Raw genomic sequence first — 18,148 nt, forward strand, 5'->3', positions numbered from 1 at the left:
TAACTGGGATTTTAGGAGGGGATCCTGCCACCAGCAGTCGTGTTGTCTGCACCCTTCTGCCTCCTGGCAGCTGCCAGCAGTGGCACACGGAGCTGAACAGCACCAAGGCAGTGGCTTCATCATGAGAGAATGTTCCTCCTCACCTGCTTTTGAATGCAGTCTTGTCCCAAAAAAGCCACAGCTCTGATAAAAAGGAGTAATTAGTGCAGCTTCATGTGACAGCTCAGACAGATGAATGAAGGCACGGAGCTATTTAAAGAATATTTCAGAGGGTTCTCAGGCAGGGACAGAGTGACACTTCAGCACAGTCCCATCCCTCAGAACTCACCTGAAGCTGGATGGCAGTGAAGCCAAACAGGCTGTGACACTGCAAGAGGAGCCTGTTAAGCTGCTGCAGGCACTGACTTGTGACAATGACAACAGTGTTTTTTCACTCACAGGTCAGATTTGTAATGCATACAGAACCTTCAGCTTTTCTGGGGCAAAAGAGCCATTTTTAGCCTATGTGAGATCAATCTGAGTGCCCATAATTGAGTTGTTCCAAACCTGTTTGTTCTGTCTGCTGTTGGTTTTAAGGAATGTGGCTGGATTTATGCACTTGTGATGATGGCTGCCCGTCACCCTCAGGGATTTCCTTACGGGGTTTTAAACTGAAGGAGAGTCCATTTAGAGTAAATTTAAAGTTTTTTACAGTGAGGGTGGAGAGGCTCTGGCACAGGTTGCCCAGAGAAGCTGTGGCTGCTCCTGGATCCCTGGAAGTGTCCAAGGCCAGGTTGGATGGGGCTTGGAGCAACCTGGGAAGGTGTCCCTGCCCATGGCAGGGGGGGGGACTGGATGAGCTTTAAGGTCTTTCCAACCCAAACCATTCTGGGATTCTATGAGAAGTGACAAATCCCACATCCCTGGAGAAAGCATAAAATCCCTCCATGTGCTGTTTTGAACACAATGTCTGAAACAGGGACTATTTCTAGGAAGGAAAACAACCCTCCCACTTCAAGCCCTGCCCAAACATTTACCTTGCAATGGATGAGAGCAACCCTTGACATTCGGGGTGTTGTGTTGCTCCCACAGTGTTGCAACAGCTCCACAAGAGGTTTGGCTCTGAATGGAGAGCCCAAACTACCCAGGACTCGTGTGATGCTCACCCAAGTGTGAGAGCTGGAGTGTGGAGCTGCCAGGAGAGCTCAGGAATCACTGTTGGCATGGATGGAGCCTGACAGACCACGGGGACATCCCCACCTCCTTCCTCCTCTCCTGCCCCCCACCACAGAACCCCCAAACCCACTGTTTCAGCCTAGAACACACTCAAGCTCTATTTTTAAGACCTCCTGGGCTGAAATAACAATAAATACTCCCATGGTGCAGTTTGCCACGTTAATTTATTGTTGTTCTTTTTCTTCACACGGCAGACAGACAACAGAGCTCTCAGTCTTTCAGAGCAACCTTCAGAACCCAAACACCAACCAGGTCCTACCACATCTCCACACAGTTCATTTTTAACAAACTTCTCAGTGTCAGCACTGTCATGAGGGCACTGCAGAGCTGCCAGTGTCGTCCTTGCAAATTCCTACATGCAAAACCTGAGCTTTTACCCCACCCTCTCCTCGGATTTTCACAAGAACTTGTGATTTTAGACAAGGGCAAAATTTCACGTTTCATCAGCAGGCACGGGGGAGGTTAAAAATTTGCTGCAAAACTGTGAAATTCTACCTTGGGAGAAAAAAATGGCATATTTTCCTGAATTCACTGTGAATGAAATATCCTCATTGGTCCAGAGAAACGACACCATTTTGAACTGATTCTTTTTTTTTCTGCAAGAAAAATCAACTCCCTCACCCTCCCAGAAAAACCTGTGTTTGTTATTTGAGGAAAAATGATAAAATCTGGTGCAACCCTGGGTTGTTTCTTGGTGGATATTTTTCTGCCACAACTCAGACTGGAATGGACCCTTCAAACAGACCAGAACAATATAAATCTGTGTGCTGTGGTCTCTTGGTTGAGTCACACATGTTATAAAAACATTTAAAAACGGAGCATTTACAACCAGGGACATAAAGACGTGCTTTTAAAATTGTAAATACATATTTACAGGCTCGTGTGATAGACCGGAATTTCTCTGGGAAAAAAAATTGTTCTTATATCACAACAATGTACACACTTCCCTCCTTGAGTTTGTCAGTTATTACAGTTAATACCACTCTAAAAAAGCAGCAAAAATACATTGCACAGAAGTGGCCCCCGGTAACCTCACTGGTATGCCTTGAAGGCACTGAACTCATCCATGCCAGAATTCCCTACTTAATTTAACTGCCTGGAAGTTGAGGGGGTCTGAGGAGAAGGGGCTGTTTAAAGCAGGGTTTGGGCTGCATGGCAAGAAAACTCTTCCTCAGCAACAATCCTCAAGTGACCATGAAAATTTATACACTAAGTGTGGTCTTTGACAAGGCTGCACTGGGAAAATCAATCCCCAATCAATCCATCAATCCCCAACTACTCTTCAAGTCAGAGTATATTGGAGCTGGGTTTATTAGCACTGTATATTCATTTGCCAAGTGATCTAGATGCTGTCCAGGCACACAGGAAGAGAACTCCTCTTTGAAAGAACAGGGTTTACCATACTAATGTCACGTGATGAGAGAAAATAAAAAGATGATGAGCAAAACTGAAGTGAGGCAAACTGTCTGTGCACACCAGCTTCTGGGAGACACACATAAGGCCAGGAAACTTAATTTCTTGTGCTATTTGACCAATATTTACCAAGCTGCCTAGCAGATTTGGATACTCCCTTCCAACTACTCAAAATGAATAATGAGAATCTCAGTGTTCCGAGGCTGCTGTGAAAAATTCCAGCCTTCGTTTGGAATCACTAAATCCCATCTTTCAGGAGGAACTTCTTGCTAGCAAAAACCTCCAAAGGGAACAAATCCCAGAGACTCTCCACTCCAGGAATGGGACAGAGCAGCCAGCAGTGGCACGAGCATCCCAGTGGTCTCACAGTCTTGGACTGGAAGCATCACTTCCAGCGTGGAAGGGGATGTAGCTTTTGATGGCTCAACTCGTTCTCAGCATCTCAGCCTTCCCCCAAACCACAATTGCACTTAGAAAGCCTCCAAGAGGGGTTGGGTTTATCCAAAAAAATCTGTAGTGAGATAATACAAGGTCCTGAAGACCTTTTCTTTCCAGCTCAACACATACCTGAAACGTTTTTACAGTGAACAAACCCAATGTTTCTTCTTTAAAGCTCTTGTGTTCACTTTGAACAATTTGATTTTCATCAAAACTATACAAAATTAACTGTTCTCAGCAATTTCATACATATATATTAATATCTGCCATATATATGTATATGAAGATCCATATAAAATTGAGCCTTTTTTTGACTCTTTCAGGGTGGTGGGAAGGAGAATCAACTGGGCACTTGTTTTTTTTTTAACTAACGTGTGCATACACAGATCTGTGCTTATCTGTGTGGAGTGCAAAGACAAGGACAGGAATAAACTGGCTGAAATAAGAGGGAAATAGGGCAATCAAGCCCCTTGGCCTCCTTAATCCCAAACCTGGATACTACATGGGCAGGGATCCTGGAAAAATGTATCTTGGCTTAGAGGTGAAATGGGCAGAGACACCCCTGTGAGATGATGCACCTGGGTGTGATTGTCACCATTTGGGGGCAAGAAACAGGTAACAGACCTTCTGCACTGCACTTTGCCAGCTGATCCCTCTGTTTGTGGAATTTCTCTTTACTGGCTGCCAGCTGCCTTCGTGCATTCCCTCTGGACAGGAGCACTGAAACTAAACATGCATTTGTAGAGTCCCAACAAACACAAGCCTCCTATTTAAGGACAAGGGATGTAATTAAAGAGAAGTGTTGTTGTATTTAAGGACAAGCCTTGCCTGATACTGCACAGCAACACCTGTGTTTGTTACTCTCACTAAATAAATAAGTTACTCTCACTAAATAAATAAAGCAAAACCACCAGACTGGCAACAAAAATAAGGGCAGCTTTTGAGAAATAGATGCTTGTCCCTTTATGAACCTGGGCTGTCAGTGCATTCACAGAGATCATAGAACAGGTGGTCTTCCCAAAAAATTTGGGTCCTGATGCACTTCAAAACCAACAGCAACACACCCATTAAAGCTGATGGGGTATCCACAGACTTCACATGTGGAAACCTCAGCAAAACCTCCCAACTTCACCTGTGGAAACCTCAGCAAAACCCCCCACTCCCTTCAGTGGTTTCTTTGTGGGATGCCCTGTTCTTTACCCGGGAGGATGCAAAGTAGAAACTAAAATGATGTAACAGTCTTTTCAGAATTTAATTGCATAGTATGTTAAACCCCTCTGTGCCCTCCCAGAAAGAGGAGACTCACCCAGACCCATCCACCCTCTGAACACAAGGACTTTGCCTGCAAATGCCTGAATGTTCCCCCAGGCTGCTGCACTGGCCGTGGGTCTGTGGGCTCCTGGTGCCAGGGCACCCCAGATCCCCCTCTCCCAGCACCCACAGTTCACCACTCTCCAGAAAAGGCAGGGTCTGCTCTGTGCTCTCTCCTTTGGAGGGAAGGATGAGATGCCAGGAGTGCTTCCAGCAGAAGAAACCACTGTCCCTGTTGTCTGCTGAGGAACCAGTCCCACTCATCCAAGGAAAAGCAGGAGAGGACAATGCTGGAGGATTATTTCATCTCCCCTTTCCCAGTCAGAAGTTCCTGAAAATACAGAGAGTTGCATTTAATCAGAGATAGCTTTAAGATGAGTAGTCACAGTACCTGTCCCATCACACGGAGCTGAAGCAGGACAAGTCATTCAGCAAGTGCTGAGCAGGGAAGAGATGCCCAGGATTTAATTCTCCCACAACTGTGCCAATTAAGGGTGTTAACATCTCATTAACCACCACTCCCACTGTTCAGGAGGTAGTAAACTTCAGCATTTTACTAACCTTCCCCCCAAAAGGTTATTTTTTTTGGAACATATATAAGAAAGAATAAATTTCAGGCTGCAGCATCTTGATTTTGCTGGTACTCCTTCTCACCTTTAGCTTTACACGTGTTAAGTATCGTGTTCCTTAGCTGTTACATCAGTATAAAGGAGATCATTATCTGCACGTTAATGGTGGGGAAATGAAGGAGCAGAAAACGGTGCCTTGTTAAAACCAGCAGTAAATCGATTCAGCCTCACCAATACACGGGGCCAGGGCATTAATTTGCCCAAACCCGCAGAGCTTCATTACACAGTTTATCTCACAACCCAACTGATGTTTTTGCATGTTATCCCAGCGCTGCCATTTGCATTGTAATGCTGCTCTTTGAGCTCCGGGCAGGCCACCAAAGCAGAAAGCACAACACACATCCCAGGTGTCCTTCTTTTCTTGGACAGAGTCAATACTCAGCCTGAAAGACCTCAAAGCACTTGGCCCACTACTGTGAGCAGATACAAATACCATGATGGGCATAAACCCCATTCTTACAGAAATTCACACCATCTTCAAGCTCCCCAGGACCCAGAGGAGAAACCCCTCAGGTCTTAAAGGATCACAAAGAAAAGAAAACTCTCCTTACACCTTCCATGGGGCTAAAGGGCTGACTATCCTAAAAAATCCTTTTAATCCAGAGTATGTAAGCACCCATTACTAGAGAATGTTCCTTGTGACCTTGTTCCTTGTGACAAGAGCAAGGACACTGAGGGTTTTCTGAGGCTTGGAATGTGTCTGTGAAGTGCTCTGCACTCCTTGCCCCCAGGAAGGTGGAACAGTTTGGGGACACAGGCCAGGTGAGCCCCGAGCATCCTCCCGTTGCTGTTCCCCGTTCCGTACCTGCTTTGTTGGATGTGCCGAGGGCTCTATTCCTTGAAGGAGTGGGATGAGGTGCAGCCGGATTTCCTGCACTGCCTGGCGCTGGTGTTATGTGAGGAGGAGGAGGGACATCTAGAGGCCACCCGGAGCCTGTAACTGCACAGAGAGGCAGAAAAACTCACACACGTGGGTCAGAAACCGGCTTGAGGGCCCTACAGAGGCTTCGGTCGGCTGTGAGAGAAGAAAACTACATTCCACCCACACTGGAAGCACCAAGAGCCACCTCTGAAGGCAAGAGGGGATTTTTTTTGCCTAATTCTGAACTTTCCCCATGAGTTTATTTAAGCAGGGAACAGACAATGTCAACTGGAAGCATCATCCAACCTCCCCCCCACACATCCCAGCCCCTCCAGCTGGGACAGACAGACCCCCAGTTATGTCAAGAACTAGAAGAGTCACGGGCTGTTTTCTCAGGACAGTCCATATCAGCTTTTAAAAAGACATATTTATGGAAAAGCAATGATTTCACATGAGAACACCACCACATCTGGTGATTTTTGCCCAGGTCAGGGTCTGCAGAACACTTCTGACGTGACAAGGACACGTGCAGGTCCCTGCAGTGCCTTCACTGTAGAGATGTTATTTCACTTCCAAGTTTTAAACTAACCCCAAGAATCCCAAAGTGAAAGTGAAAATCACAGATTTTAACTGCAAAATTTTAATTTTACACCCCTGTCAGCTGTGATTTCAAGGAGAAAGCCTGAAAACATGACTCAGAGCAAAGGAAGTTGAAAGCTTTCTACCCTATTCTAAACACACAATTTCAGTTCAGCTGTAAACCCAAGCTAAACTTCCTTACACTGAAAGATTCCAAAAAATCCCCTATTTGTTTCTAAATTCAGCATCTTTTCCTATCATGCACATACTTGTCTGCTCCCCCCTCACACCTGTGCACCCCCACAGGTAATTACACACCTTCCTTCTCTAGGCAAATACTTCCAAATTCCAACCAAACCCAACTACTTAACTTTTTCCAAGGTGACATCTTTTGAAATATAATTTTATTACATAGCAACATGTCTAAAAAAAAGTTAAAAGCCAGGTTTTTCTCGAGGTTATTTTTAGAGTTCCATATAAACCCTTTAAAGGAGATGTCACTTAGTTTGTCCTCACACAGTGTAACTGCAAGTTCAGACATAAAGAAGTGCAGAATTTTCCATTACAACAGAAAACCAAAGCCACAGAAATTTTGAGAAGTGAGCAATTCAATTATTTCCAAATTAAAATTGGTGGTTAAAATTGTCTGCCAAAAGTTTTGTTATTGTTCTATGTAAATCACCCTCTCCAGCCTTTGTGAATTCAATCCTGAAGGATTCAGTGTGGAAGAACCAGAAAGTGGTAATGGAGAGGTCAACAAAGGTCAGATTTTTGTTGTCCCATATAAGGACTGTTACCAAGGGAAACAGCAGAATATCCAAAATAAGTTCAGTTTGTTTGGCTCCAGTTCTTTACTATAACTAGAAGAGAGAAATTTTAGTTTCTTTCTGTCAAGAATGTTTCCATGTAAGTAATGCTTTCTGTCAAAATATTAATTATCATTTGTAAAAGTTCTTCTGTAATCAATAAGGTCTGTGTTTTAGTGCAGGCAGTGAGGCAGTGCCTGGATCCTGTGGGAAACCTCAAGGAAAAAAATATTTAAAAAGCCTAAAATCCAAAGAGACAAAACATCTGGGAAAATCTGCCCTGAATTTTCAAATGCACACCTCAATTAGATACAAGGAAGAAATTCCTCCCTGTGAGGGTGGGGAGGCCCTGGCACAGGTTGCCCAGAGAAGCTGTGGTTGCCTCATCCCTGGAAGTGTCCAAGGCCAGGTTGGACAGGGCTTGGAGCAACCTGGGATAGTGGAAGATGTCCTTGCCCATGGCAGGGGGTGGGATAAGATGAGCTTTAAGGTCCCTTCCAAGCCAAACCATTCTGGGATTCTATGATCTTTTACTCCTAATTTCATCAAGCTTTAAAGCTAACAGATCATGTCTTATTGTTGGGAATTTGGGGATTAGAGGAACAAGATAAAAAGGGATTGTTTTTCTAAATAGGAAGTGGTTGAGTTCTTTATGGAGCTCTTCTTGCTGCTTTCCCATTCTGGACCGAAACCACAGCTCTGCCAAAGCCATCAGGAATCAGTGCCCTCCTCTGTACCCACATTAAACTGCAGGGGATTGCTAACTCTCATTTAAGGGGCCTGTTGAAAGCAAAGCAGGAATGTCTGGATGAATTCAGACCAACTCGGGGTGCACAAGGCGAGCTCACCCCCGAGGGGGAGGGGAGCCAAAATCCCCTCCCCTGCCTTAGGGACAGGGATTGAAAAGGTTATTTTTAGCACTGTCACTCTGCACCTGCTTTCACCATCTCAGCACTGGGGTAACTGGAGACAGGCAAAGAGAAGGGATTCTCAGCCACCTTGGGCAGTGAGGGCTCCCCTGGGAAGGGGTGAGGGCTGCACCCCAACCCAGCCCAGCCCTGAGCACAGCACAGGCTGCCCCAGCCCTGCCAACACCACTGCTGGGAACAGGCCCGGCCAAAAAAACCCCAAAATTGAATAAAAAGAAGGAATAACATCAGAAAACACACTCTGCTTGCCAGACAAAAAGGCCCAGAAACCAAATGTTAGGTGGCAAAAGTTTTCTCCGTGAACTAAGGACTTTTAAATCAGGATGAACAGTTCTGTAGATGCACCAGCTACTCCATAAATTAAAGGTAACCCAGAAGTTAAATGAGGCTATTTTTTCACACATAGACAGGGCCTAGAGCTCTCTCTGAGAGCACACCTTTACTAAAGGAGATAAATCACCAAACTCACTGAGACCTGCTACAATAAAATTACACTAAATCCCAGCTCTTACAGTCTTCCATCCTCGGATCTCAAAGTGTTTTGCAGTGTGAGTCAGTGCCATAATCCCATTTTTCAGTTCCAGAACTGAGTCAGACGGAAAGTGATTTGCCAAGGTCTCCCAGACAGTCTGCAGCTCAGAGCAGAGCTGGGAACAAAGGTTTCCCCACCACCTGCTTTCCTGTTGCCAGGTTAAACTGTCTCCTGAGCACTCAGGTACTTGTCCAAACCAAATTCCAACTTTCCTTCCCTTCCCAGGCCCCTGAGCCTTGCCATGAGCAGCACACATGAACTGCAAGGCCAGTAAAAATGCCAAATCCCGGCACACCCCCTTCCCTCAGACATTCCCAAAATACATTTGGTATTTTTTGTGCTAATTACCTTGTCCTGTACCACACTTGTGCCATTAACATTCTGCCAGGTTGCCAGTTTAGTCCTCTAGAAATGCCTGAGAGAAACAAGCCCTGTTATTTGTGGCAGTGAAGGCTGGAGTGAGCAGAGGTGGCCGCCGGTCACACCAGGAAATCCAGCAAAGTCAGGGCAGTATTTGATAAAAATCAGGGCATTTAGGTTCACACTTTAACCTCAAATAGTGTGGGGTTTTGTGCAGAGCTTATCCTCCTACACTCCTAATCTACAAAACTCCTGTGACTGTGGCCCAAAATTTCAGACAGACACACCTTTCAACATATCCAACAATAAACACGGCAGGGGCAGATTCTATCAAGTGTTTCCTACTCTTAAATAAAACACTACCTAAACTCACACATTGACTGCCTAGAGAAAAAAGAAAAAAGATGGACATGTGGATGTTTAAGCCTAAATTCTTGGCTTTGCAGAATTAGGCTGAGCAAATTCACAGGCCAGAAGGCAAGTGGGAAGGGTTTGGGGGGTGGAAAAATGCCATGTCTGGGCTTTCTGCTCTCAGTGAGGTTTAAACCATCGTGCAGCTGCCCTGACTGGCATGATCTCTCTGGCACTAACATATTGCTTAATGGGAAATTAAATACACAAAACAAGGGCTTGGAAAAACATTAAAAACATCAACCGCCAGTGAACAGATTTTTGTTTGTCTGCTTTAATGAAAGAAAATATTTAGCAAGACAAAAAGGTTTGTGGATAGAATTTTGTTGAGGGGGATGTCTCCCCTTTTCTGTGGAAGAGTCCTGCCCCTGTGTATAAAAATTAGGGAGGCAGCAGACAGCAAAAAGGATCATAATGTGCTCTAGGTGTGGATGTTTGGAGACTTACGTGTGTTTATTCATGAAAGAGCTGGAGCAGGTCAGGATTTTATCTTTCCATCACGTAATGCTGAAGGACATAACATGAATATGATGATTTTATGGTCAGGCCTTTCATGAATCTAAACTGGAAAAACCTGTTATTGAGATCCTTTGCATTCTCAACTTCCAAGAAGACACCTAACAGCACCTCCAACCACAGTGCTTCAAAGAGCTTCATGCCTTTAAAGCAGCATTGCTCCCCCACCAGAACTCCAAAATTGCTTTGTTTCATGCATGAGCTCTAGAGTTCAAGTTTCTTCATTGCTGACTTAATTCCACTCCCAGCAAAATCCTGCTTCAGACCACCAGGAGCTCAGGGGATGAACACCAAACCAAAAGCAAGAAGGAATCTCACACCATGCCTACAGCTCATCTAGGGGACTCTAAAATTGATGTATCAATACCATATTACTTAAATATAACTTGATTTTCAAAAGCAACCAGTGATCTAAAGCAGCCCCTGAAAAGGAATCCGGCACTGAGGACTCCTCTGGGGAGGAATTCTCCTGAGCTCCTCCAGAAAATCAGTCTCCTTGAAGGTACTTGAGCTGGAGCTCAAAGAGAGTCACTTTAAGAAATCCTGGGCTAGGTCTGTAAATTTAGATGAACTGTATCATGACAGCAATTTATCTTCCTGCCCTTTTAAAGCAGCACAGGGCATTGTGTGAGCCAAAAGGTGAAGAATGTTGGATTAAAAATAGCAGTACTCAAAACCATCTTCTGCACTGTCAGGGAATCCAATTTGGTAAAAAGTTGGTATGTGCTGAATCACATTCGTAACAGGATGAGAGCACTTTGATCACACACAGGGAACACTGCAGTTGATTTTATTTACACAGAAATGGTGACTCCAAAGGAGTTCAAAATGATTGCTGAAGGGCAGCAGCACTAGGATGACCCCTCTGTCCTGCACATCTCATTACATAGAGAAACCACAGAACAAAATGTGCTTTAGATTTGAAAAGACAGCAGAGTGAGAGCATTTACCACAATGAATGGAGAAACAACCTCAGACTCCAGTGAGGATGGAGTTTGAGTGTGAAATTCTCTACAGCAGCTCAGTGATGGAAGAATTCATTATTCCTCATCTTTCCACTTCCTTCCACACTGAAATGTTGAGCAGGAATCTCAGTACCTAAATGACACACTTCATGAATTCCCCCATCACACAGTTGGAATGTGACTGAGTGCTGTTCACCCACGGGCTGGACACTGGAATGAGCCTCCAGAGGCCCTCAGCAGGCAGCACATCCTCTGTGCTCCCAGCAAAGTCCCTGCCCTGAAAAAGTCCCTGCATTTACTTCACCACAGGCATTTAACTTTGCTGAGCAGCCCTGCCTGAAGTGCAGAAGAAATCACAGACTCAGTGAGGTTGGAAATGTCCTCCAAGGTCTTCGAGTCCAACCTGTGCCCCATCCCCACCCCGGCCCCCGGCCCAGAGTGCCACATCCAGTCCTTCCTTGGACACCTCCAGCCATGGGGACTCCACCACCTCCCTGGGCAGCCCCTGGCACAGCTTCAGGCTGTGTCTTCTCCTCCTGCCCCTTGTTCCCTGGGAGCAGAGCCCGACCTCTCCCAGCTCCCCCCTCTTGTCAGGGGGTTGCAGAGCCAGAAGGTCCCCCCTGAGCCTCCTTTTCTCCAGGCTGAGCTCTCCCAGCTCCCTCAGCTGGAATCAAGGAAGGCTTTGCTGGAACAGGTCCAGATATAAGATTATTCCTCTTTTTTGACTGGCTCAGGGCATTCTGAGTGGTGCAAGGCTCAGTTTTGCTGCTCACCTGCCGTCCCACAGCACCTTGCACCACCCAGACTGAACGCTGAGCCTGTACTTCTGAAACATGGAACATCACCCACTGAATAATCAAAGCTGTTTCTCACAACCCTTTGGCAGTTTCTGGGAGTACTGTCATCCAAAGCATGACTCAGAGACCCTGTTTGGCTTGTGAAACATAAAAGTCTTAAAAAATTAAACAGAGAGATACATACACAAACAAAATGCACGCTGCTGATTGCTACACCGGGCTCCACAAACCACTGGGGCTTTGAATTAATTAGGAAAATGAAGCAGCTCCCTATCTCTTAAGAAAAAGCCTCCCTCCAACTTGATGCCTGCTCGAGCTTCCCTTTGAGTTTCAATTTTACTGCTTGGTATCTGGAAAAAAAAAAAAAAAGCAAGCAGTATTTCAATGCTCTTTGTCCAATGCATCCTCTACCAAAAGCATCTTTAAAGACTTGCTGAGAGAAGGTGCAGGATCAGCAAAATGAGAATGGAAAGCAATGAAGTGTGAGTGGGAAGCAGCACTCAGAGGGGACTCAGTGGCAACAACTAAGAAACTAAGGAAGAGGATTAAGAGTAGTTGGTGGCTGGAGACTGTGATCCAGAGGCAGAACAGGACTCCAGGACCTCCTGCTCCTCTCTTCTGTCAGGAATCCTGTGCTGGACATTGGATTCTTTACACCCATTCCCACTCTAACCATCTACTTGCATTTACACCTCTGGGTGGGGACTGATGGGCACAAAGCAGCATCAGCTTCTGCTGCAGTCAGTGTTACCTTGGTATTCATTTCACTCAAAAAACACCTCTAAGACATTATTTAAATTGCAAAGAAAAATCCCTCAAAAAGCTTTGGAAATGACAGTAACTCCTTCATACATATAAGATCTCTCCTTAATAACGTTAATTTTTCACTCTCACTTGGTGTGCACAATGGACCATTAACTGTACACTTAATATACCATGCCTCTCTTAGTGTTTTATTTGCATCTTGCTCTGAAATAAGATTTATTTTCCTCACCATCCCACTCTTTCAAAAAATACTGGAAGGTCCTACACATCCCCTCTTCCATCAGAGAGCTGCTACTCTTCACCAGTTTAATTAAACAGATGTGGAATTTCACCTCTCTCTCATCATTCACTTACCACACAAGCTCAGATCCAAACCAGCATGCACTTGTTGCTCAAAAACTACTCTTTAGCTCCTTTTCATCATGGACAGAAGCACAACATCATGTGACTCACACAGATCTCACACTCAGTAAATAAAAGCCAGAATTAGTATGGAAGGTCTTCTAAGTTCTCTTTTTAAGGTCATTCACGAGCTGTTTGTCTGTCACAGGTTTGCTGTTGCAATTCAGCTTCTTGGCTGAACTTGACTCCAGTAAAAGCTGGAATTGGGATAATAATTTTGGAAATGAAGTCACAAACCACAGCAGATGGAGCAAGTGCCATTCCTACTTGCATTTGGAATGGAACATTTAGACATCAGACTCAAGAAAATTGTCAGGAACTACACCAGGATTCTAAATAACAGCCTTGCAATACAAAATGCTGACAGAGCAGAGACCAGAATCAGCCCAGCCTAAAGCACCTCGGGCAGCTCCCAGAGCCAGGAGCTGGCACAGCAACAGGGGTCTGGCTGCATCACCTGCACTGCCCTGGAACAGCCAGCACTGAGCCCAGCTCTCACAGGCCCGGCCACAAGCTGGTTTTAACACCTTCCAGCAAACTGGCAAAAGGAAAATAAAAAGGTAAACACAACATGTCAGCTCTCCTGTCTCCACACCAACTCCTGCATCGCTGTTTGCATCACACTGACACTCATTTAAGCTCTCCCAGCGTGTCAGTTGGTCTCTGTAAACAGGACAAGTTTAATTGTTTTCGTTGCCTGTTTGGATGTGTTTCAAGATGTGTCAGCACTTTGTGGGCAACATCACAGCTTTATTGTTGCTTCAGATCATAAAGAGGCGGCTATAAAAGCCAGGGAAATTCAATTATGCAGATGAGATGCAACAGTAACTATGAAAGCTGGATGTTTGTATCTGCCACGAGTCACCTGTTTAGGAATGAACCCCCCCGAGGATCCACTCTCATTTTGGAGCTGAGATCCCCTCCCTGGTGAGCTGGTGGGTGCAAATGGGGGTGAACATCTGTGTGGCACGTCCTTGGTACACAACAGGACTTAATATCACAGCAAAGACAATGGCAACAGCATTTCTGCCAGAATATCAAGGAATGAGGCTGCTTTATTTATGATCAGCTCACTGCTATTCACGGCCAATAAATCCTTACAAGGTGACTGAAATACTGAGACTGCAAAGACCAAACACCAACTGGCATCTCATTTGTCAGCAACAGAAGATGTGAAACAGCTACTAAAGTTTATCTCCTGCCCTCAGTAACCTCAAAACTACCAGGGGTTTTAAATTTTTTTTTGTGCCTCTTAATTCTTATAAAATATGCAAATACAAATATGGGTATGCAAAAGCATGTTTTCACTTGGGTAAACTGAGTAAAACCTAATCAAGACTAAAAAAAGCTTCACTGTAGCTTCCTACCATTGATGGAACTGCTGCTGCAGACTAAGGATTCAACTCTTCCCTCGTGGTGCAACTCCTGAACCGCAGTGTGAGAGCCAAACCACTGCAGGGACAGCGCTGGGACCTCTGCAGCACTGCACCACATCTTCCCTTCAGTCAAAATCCATGGAAAACTTTGTTACAGAGACAACACGTTCAAGGAATGACACAGCACATGAGAAAATAAACTGGGAGCTCTCACCAGAGAATCTTAAACAGAAACATTAATTTGAACAGACAGCTCCATGAAATACTACTGGATTAGGAGTGACCATGTGCAGGAATTGGCTGCTGTGACACTCTCAGGCTTATCCACGTCACATTATTCCATCCCACACCACTGTGGGACACAGATACTTCCAGCTCCACTGCAGGAGGCAGAACATTTATCTTGATGGTGGAATAAAACATTCCAAAATTCTCAGAGCCAAAGTCTTTATACGTAATTTTTTTTATTAAACTGTTTCACAAGTTTAAAGCATATAAAAATAGAACACTGTAGTATCAGAAAAACACTATAATATCCGAAGTTGAAATGGTGCGTGCAATTTTTATTTAAATACTTTGAATTTATTAACTTGTGTCCACAATTAAAAAGCAAAATCCTAAGGCTAAGTCAGAAGTGGCAAATTGGTATAAATTCATTTCAGTGAATTGGGCACAGCCAACTGAAGGATGCAAGAACACTTAATTCCTCCTAGATGTACATCGTTTCATTTTTCCAGCTTTCCACACAAAAGGCAAGTCTCCCACGAGTTTTTAAAAAGTTTACCTTATTGGTCATAGAAAATGTGCCATGATGGTTCCATCTAGTTGGTCATTAAGTGCTTGCAACACCACAGACTTGGAACTACAGCTGGAATTTACAGGATGGACGGATGGAGGAGGAAAATCCCTCTGCAGTTGCTTACCTGCATTACAGCCCCTTCAGCAAGGCTACAGTGTTCAAAAGCAAGGACAACCCCACTTTTATGTCAAATTGTAATTTTAATGTTTTCATTAGAATAGTCTTTATATCACTCTCCAATAGAAGAAACAATATAACTAACAGCAAACTTTAATACAGGAACATGCTCCAAGATTAACAACCCAAAATGAAAACAAAATGAAATTAATGTAAAATGCAAATCACATATAGTACAATTGAAGTGTCCAAAACAATTTAAATAATTTTAAATATTTTATTTTTTTTTTTAAACTTGCTACAAATGCTTTATACAATATTTCAACATAAAGTCCCCATAACAGAAATGTAACAAAATGGGAATGATAGTGAAAGTGAAAGTTAAAGTGGCACAAATTCACCAAACAAGTATTAAACTACAAATTTTTTAAGAGGTAGATTACTTTTTAAGTCAAGAACAAAAATATAAGGGGTGGCTGTATAAAGAAACTAAGTCACTTTCCATCCATTCCGTCATTAATCTTGAAAGCTCTAGGAACACGTGACAAATGGCATTTCCAGAAAAAGCTGTTATGAACAAAAACCCATCTGTTGCCTTAAATTATTAGAGGTGCACAACCTTTTAGAGTAATTATAGATTTAACTTTCAAAATATGCAGGTCTGCAGCCCTGCTCTGGCCATAGAAGGATCCATAGAAGGATACACTGCATCCATTAAATATCTGCTGCTTAGAAACTCACTGTTGCTATAGAAAGTTTTATTGGCATGTGTAAATACGAACTTGGAAAATTCATCAAACATCCAATTGAGGCTTTTTTTTCCCATTGTGTGCTGGACATGGAAAAGAGTCAGGAAAGCGAGGAGAAGGTGGGAAGAAAAGGGATTTCTGCCGTGCTGGGTTGGCCTCTACTGATTCATTTAGACAAAAGGCTTTAAGAGACTTAACACATGACAAAAATACTTCTGAGTGCAGCAATTGTTGTCCCTGAATCTACACTGAATTATGGACACACTGCAGGAACCTGCTCTGCCAAGCAGACAGTGAACTCCACGAAGGTTTGGACAAAAGCAGGAGCTGAGCAAACACCAGAGCAGAGACTTGGTTTAGTTAATCCCACTATTTCTCTTGATGATTTCCCGTGGGGTTTAATTGTTTTAAGTGGCATCCTCCTCTTTAATCTGAATCATCCTGTGCGTGGCAGGCACGAAATAAGGAAATCTAGGCCTGACACTGAGCGTTAGCAAGAAGCCTGCAGGGAATTTTGTGACTGTGAGTCAGCTCCTGAGGGTTTCACAAGCTTGCATTTCCCATCCCTTGGCGTAGTGCTTATCCTAAGAGGAGCAACAGCTCTACCATGGCAGTAAGGGACTTTTGTTTGTTTGTTTTGTTTTGTTTTTTTACAGGAGAGTCCTAGAAAATAAAAATAAACAAAAACAGAAACTGAAGATAAACGACAAAACAATTTGTGAACGGAGTATGTTTACACAGAAAAACTGAAAGGTGAAAAACAAATAAGTATCACATGAAGGAAGTCTTGGAAAAATACTGAGATTTCCTGGGGAAAAAAAAAAAACCAAACCCAACAGTGCCTACATAGAGTAGAATCAAAGTTAAACTGTGCTGACATTGGGGTATGAAGGCAAAAAACTTCTTCATATTTGATATAAAAAGTTTAATAGACAATCTAAATTTATGAAAGTTATTCCAGAAACAAAAATAATTTCCTAGTGAAACTACTCACTACACTGATCAAGACTGCAAAGTAATGGTATTTGAGCCAGCCAAGGAAATCTTACCCCTGGTCAATGGATATTTCCCCCCAAATCCTACAGACCAATTCCCATGTGCACTGATTTCCAAGTACTTCGTTATTTTGCCTGAGGTCAAATGATTCATTTGGATGGAAAGATGTGTCATTTTGGCTTCTTATTCTGATCTGTTCTGGCATCATTTAAATACAGTTTCACACATAACACTGAGAGAGCAGCTGATGAGAATTAACAGGAAGATGTTTACGTCCCAAGAGAACAGGTCTGGGAGACATTTCTTGTTCCTAAAAGGCATTTTTTACACCATTAGTCTCCAAATTCCAATAAGATATTTTTCCTTCAACACATCCTAATTTGGGTATGGACTATTTTAAGTCAAATTCCCCTCTAGCCCTTGGGAATAATTCTGCTATAGGGAACCTTTACTTTACAAAGTATTTCCTCACAATTTCCACCTCGGAGCCTCCACCATAAGACACACAAGCTGTGAACAGTTTGGATTTTGACACTCAACAGATCCTGCTCAGGGACACTTGTTCTGACAGAGGCTGCCAGTTCCTCCCCCTCCTCCACTAAGCCATGATTTTGATAAATCATCCTCCCCTCATCCCTCAATCTGGTGTTAATCACAGCCAGCGCTGCAATCACCAACCCCAAAATCACCCGGGAGCTTTGGGGAAAGTTCCTTGGCAAATCAGACACCTGTTTCCAGGAATAACAGGGCAGGAGCAAAGTAACAGAGGTTATAAACACTGTGCAAAATATACTGTTGATTGCAGAGACTACATGAAGACGTAAGTCGGGACTCAGGCACGTAGATTAAGATTTTATTTATTTATTGAAGTATTACCCTTTCTTGTGATTAAAATGCTTCTTCTCAAAAAGAAATAGAACTTTAATTATAAAATTTTATAGTGAAACATAAAAGCATGATAATTCTAACAAATTTACATGTTCATGTAAATTTTCTTACACGTCTATTTCCCTTATATTAAGTATTTAATGATCTGACTCAATCCGTATGCACATACATTTTTGAAGTATTTGGTCATGGTTTGTTTCTTTTATATATATACTTATATATATATGCAGAGAATGCTTTTTATTACAAACCAAAGCAAGTTACTTGAGTGAGTAAAGAATGCAGTCACGATT

At 43.4% G+C, this 18,148-nt stretch overlaps 1 protein-coding gene across 3 annotated transcripts in view; it reads right to left on the reverse strand.

Moving 5' to 3' along the window:
• Window positions 1-1,365: 1,365 nt before the first annotated feature.
• The window catches only part of PRDM2 (PR/SET domain 2), a 64,526-nt gene continuing 47,743 nt past the window's right edge, over window positions 1,366-18,148 (reverse strand). For 2 of the 3 annotated variants that reach the window (XM_032708931.1, XM_032708933.1), the window contains 3 exons: window positions 5,812-5,946; window positions 4,220-4,708; window positions 1,366-4,185 (listed from right to left, as the gene is read on the reverse strand). In XM_032708931.1, the coding sequence (XP_032564822.1) occupies window positions 5,838-5,946 (109 nt within the window). In that variant the 3' untranslated portion in view covers window positions 1,366-4,185; window positions 4,220-4,708; window positions 5,812-5,837. Of the gene's footprint in view, window positions 4,186-4,219; window positions 4,709-5,811; window positions 5,947-14,751; window positions 16,635-18,148 lie in introns of those variants that run through there. The other variant, XM_032708932.1, reaches the window with a different exon arrangement.

This window comes from Chiroxiphia lanceolata, chromosome 22, assembly GCF_009829145.1.
Source record: "Chiroxiphia lanceolata isolate bChiLan1 chromosome 22, bChiLan1.pri, whole genome shotgun sequence".
Classification (NCBI taxonomy): Eukaryota; Metazoa; Chordata; class Aves; order Passeriformes; family Pipridae; genus Chiroxiphia; species Chiroxiphia lanceolata.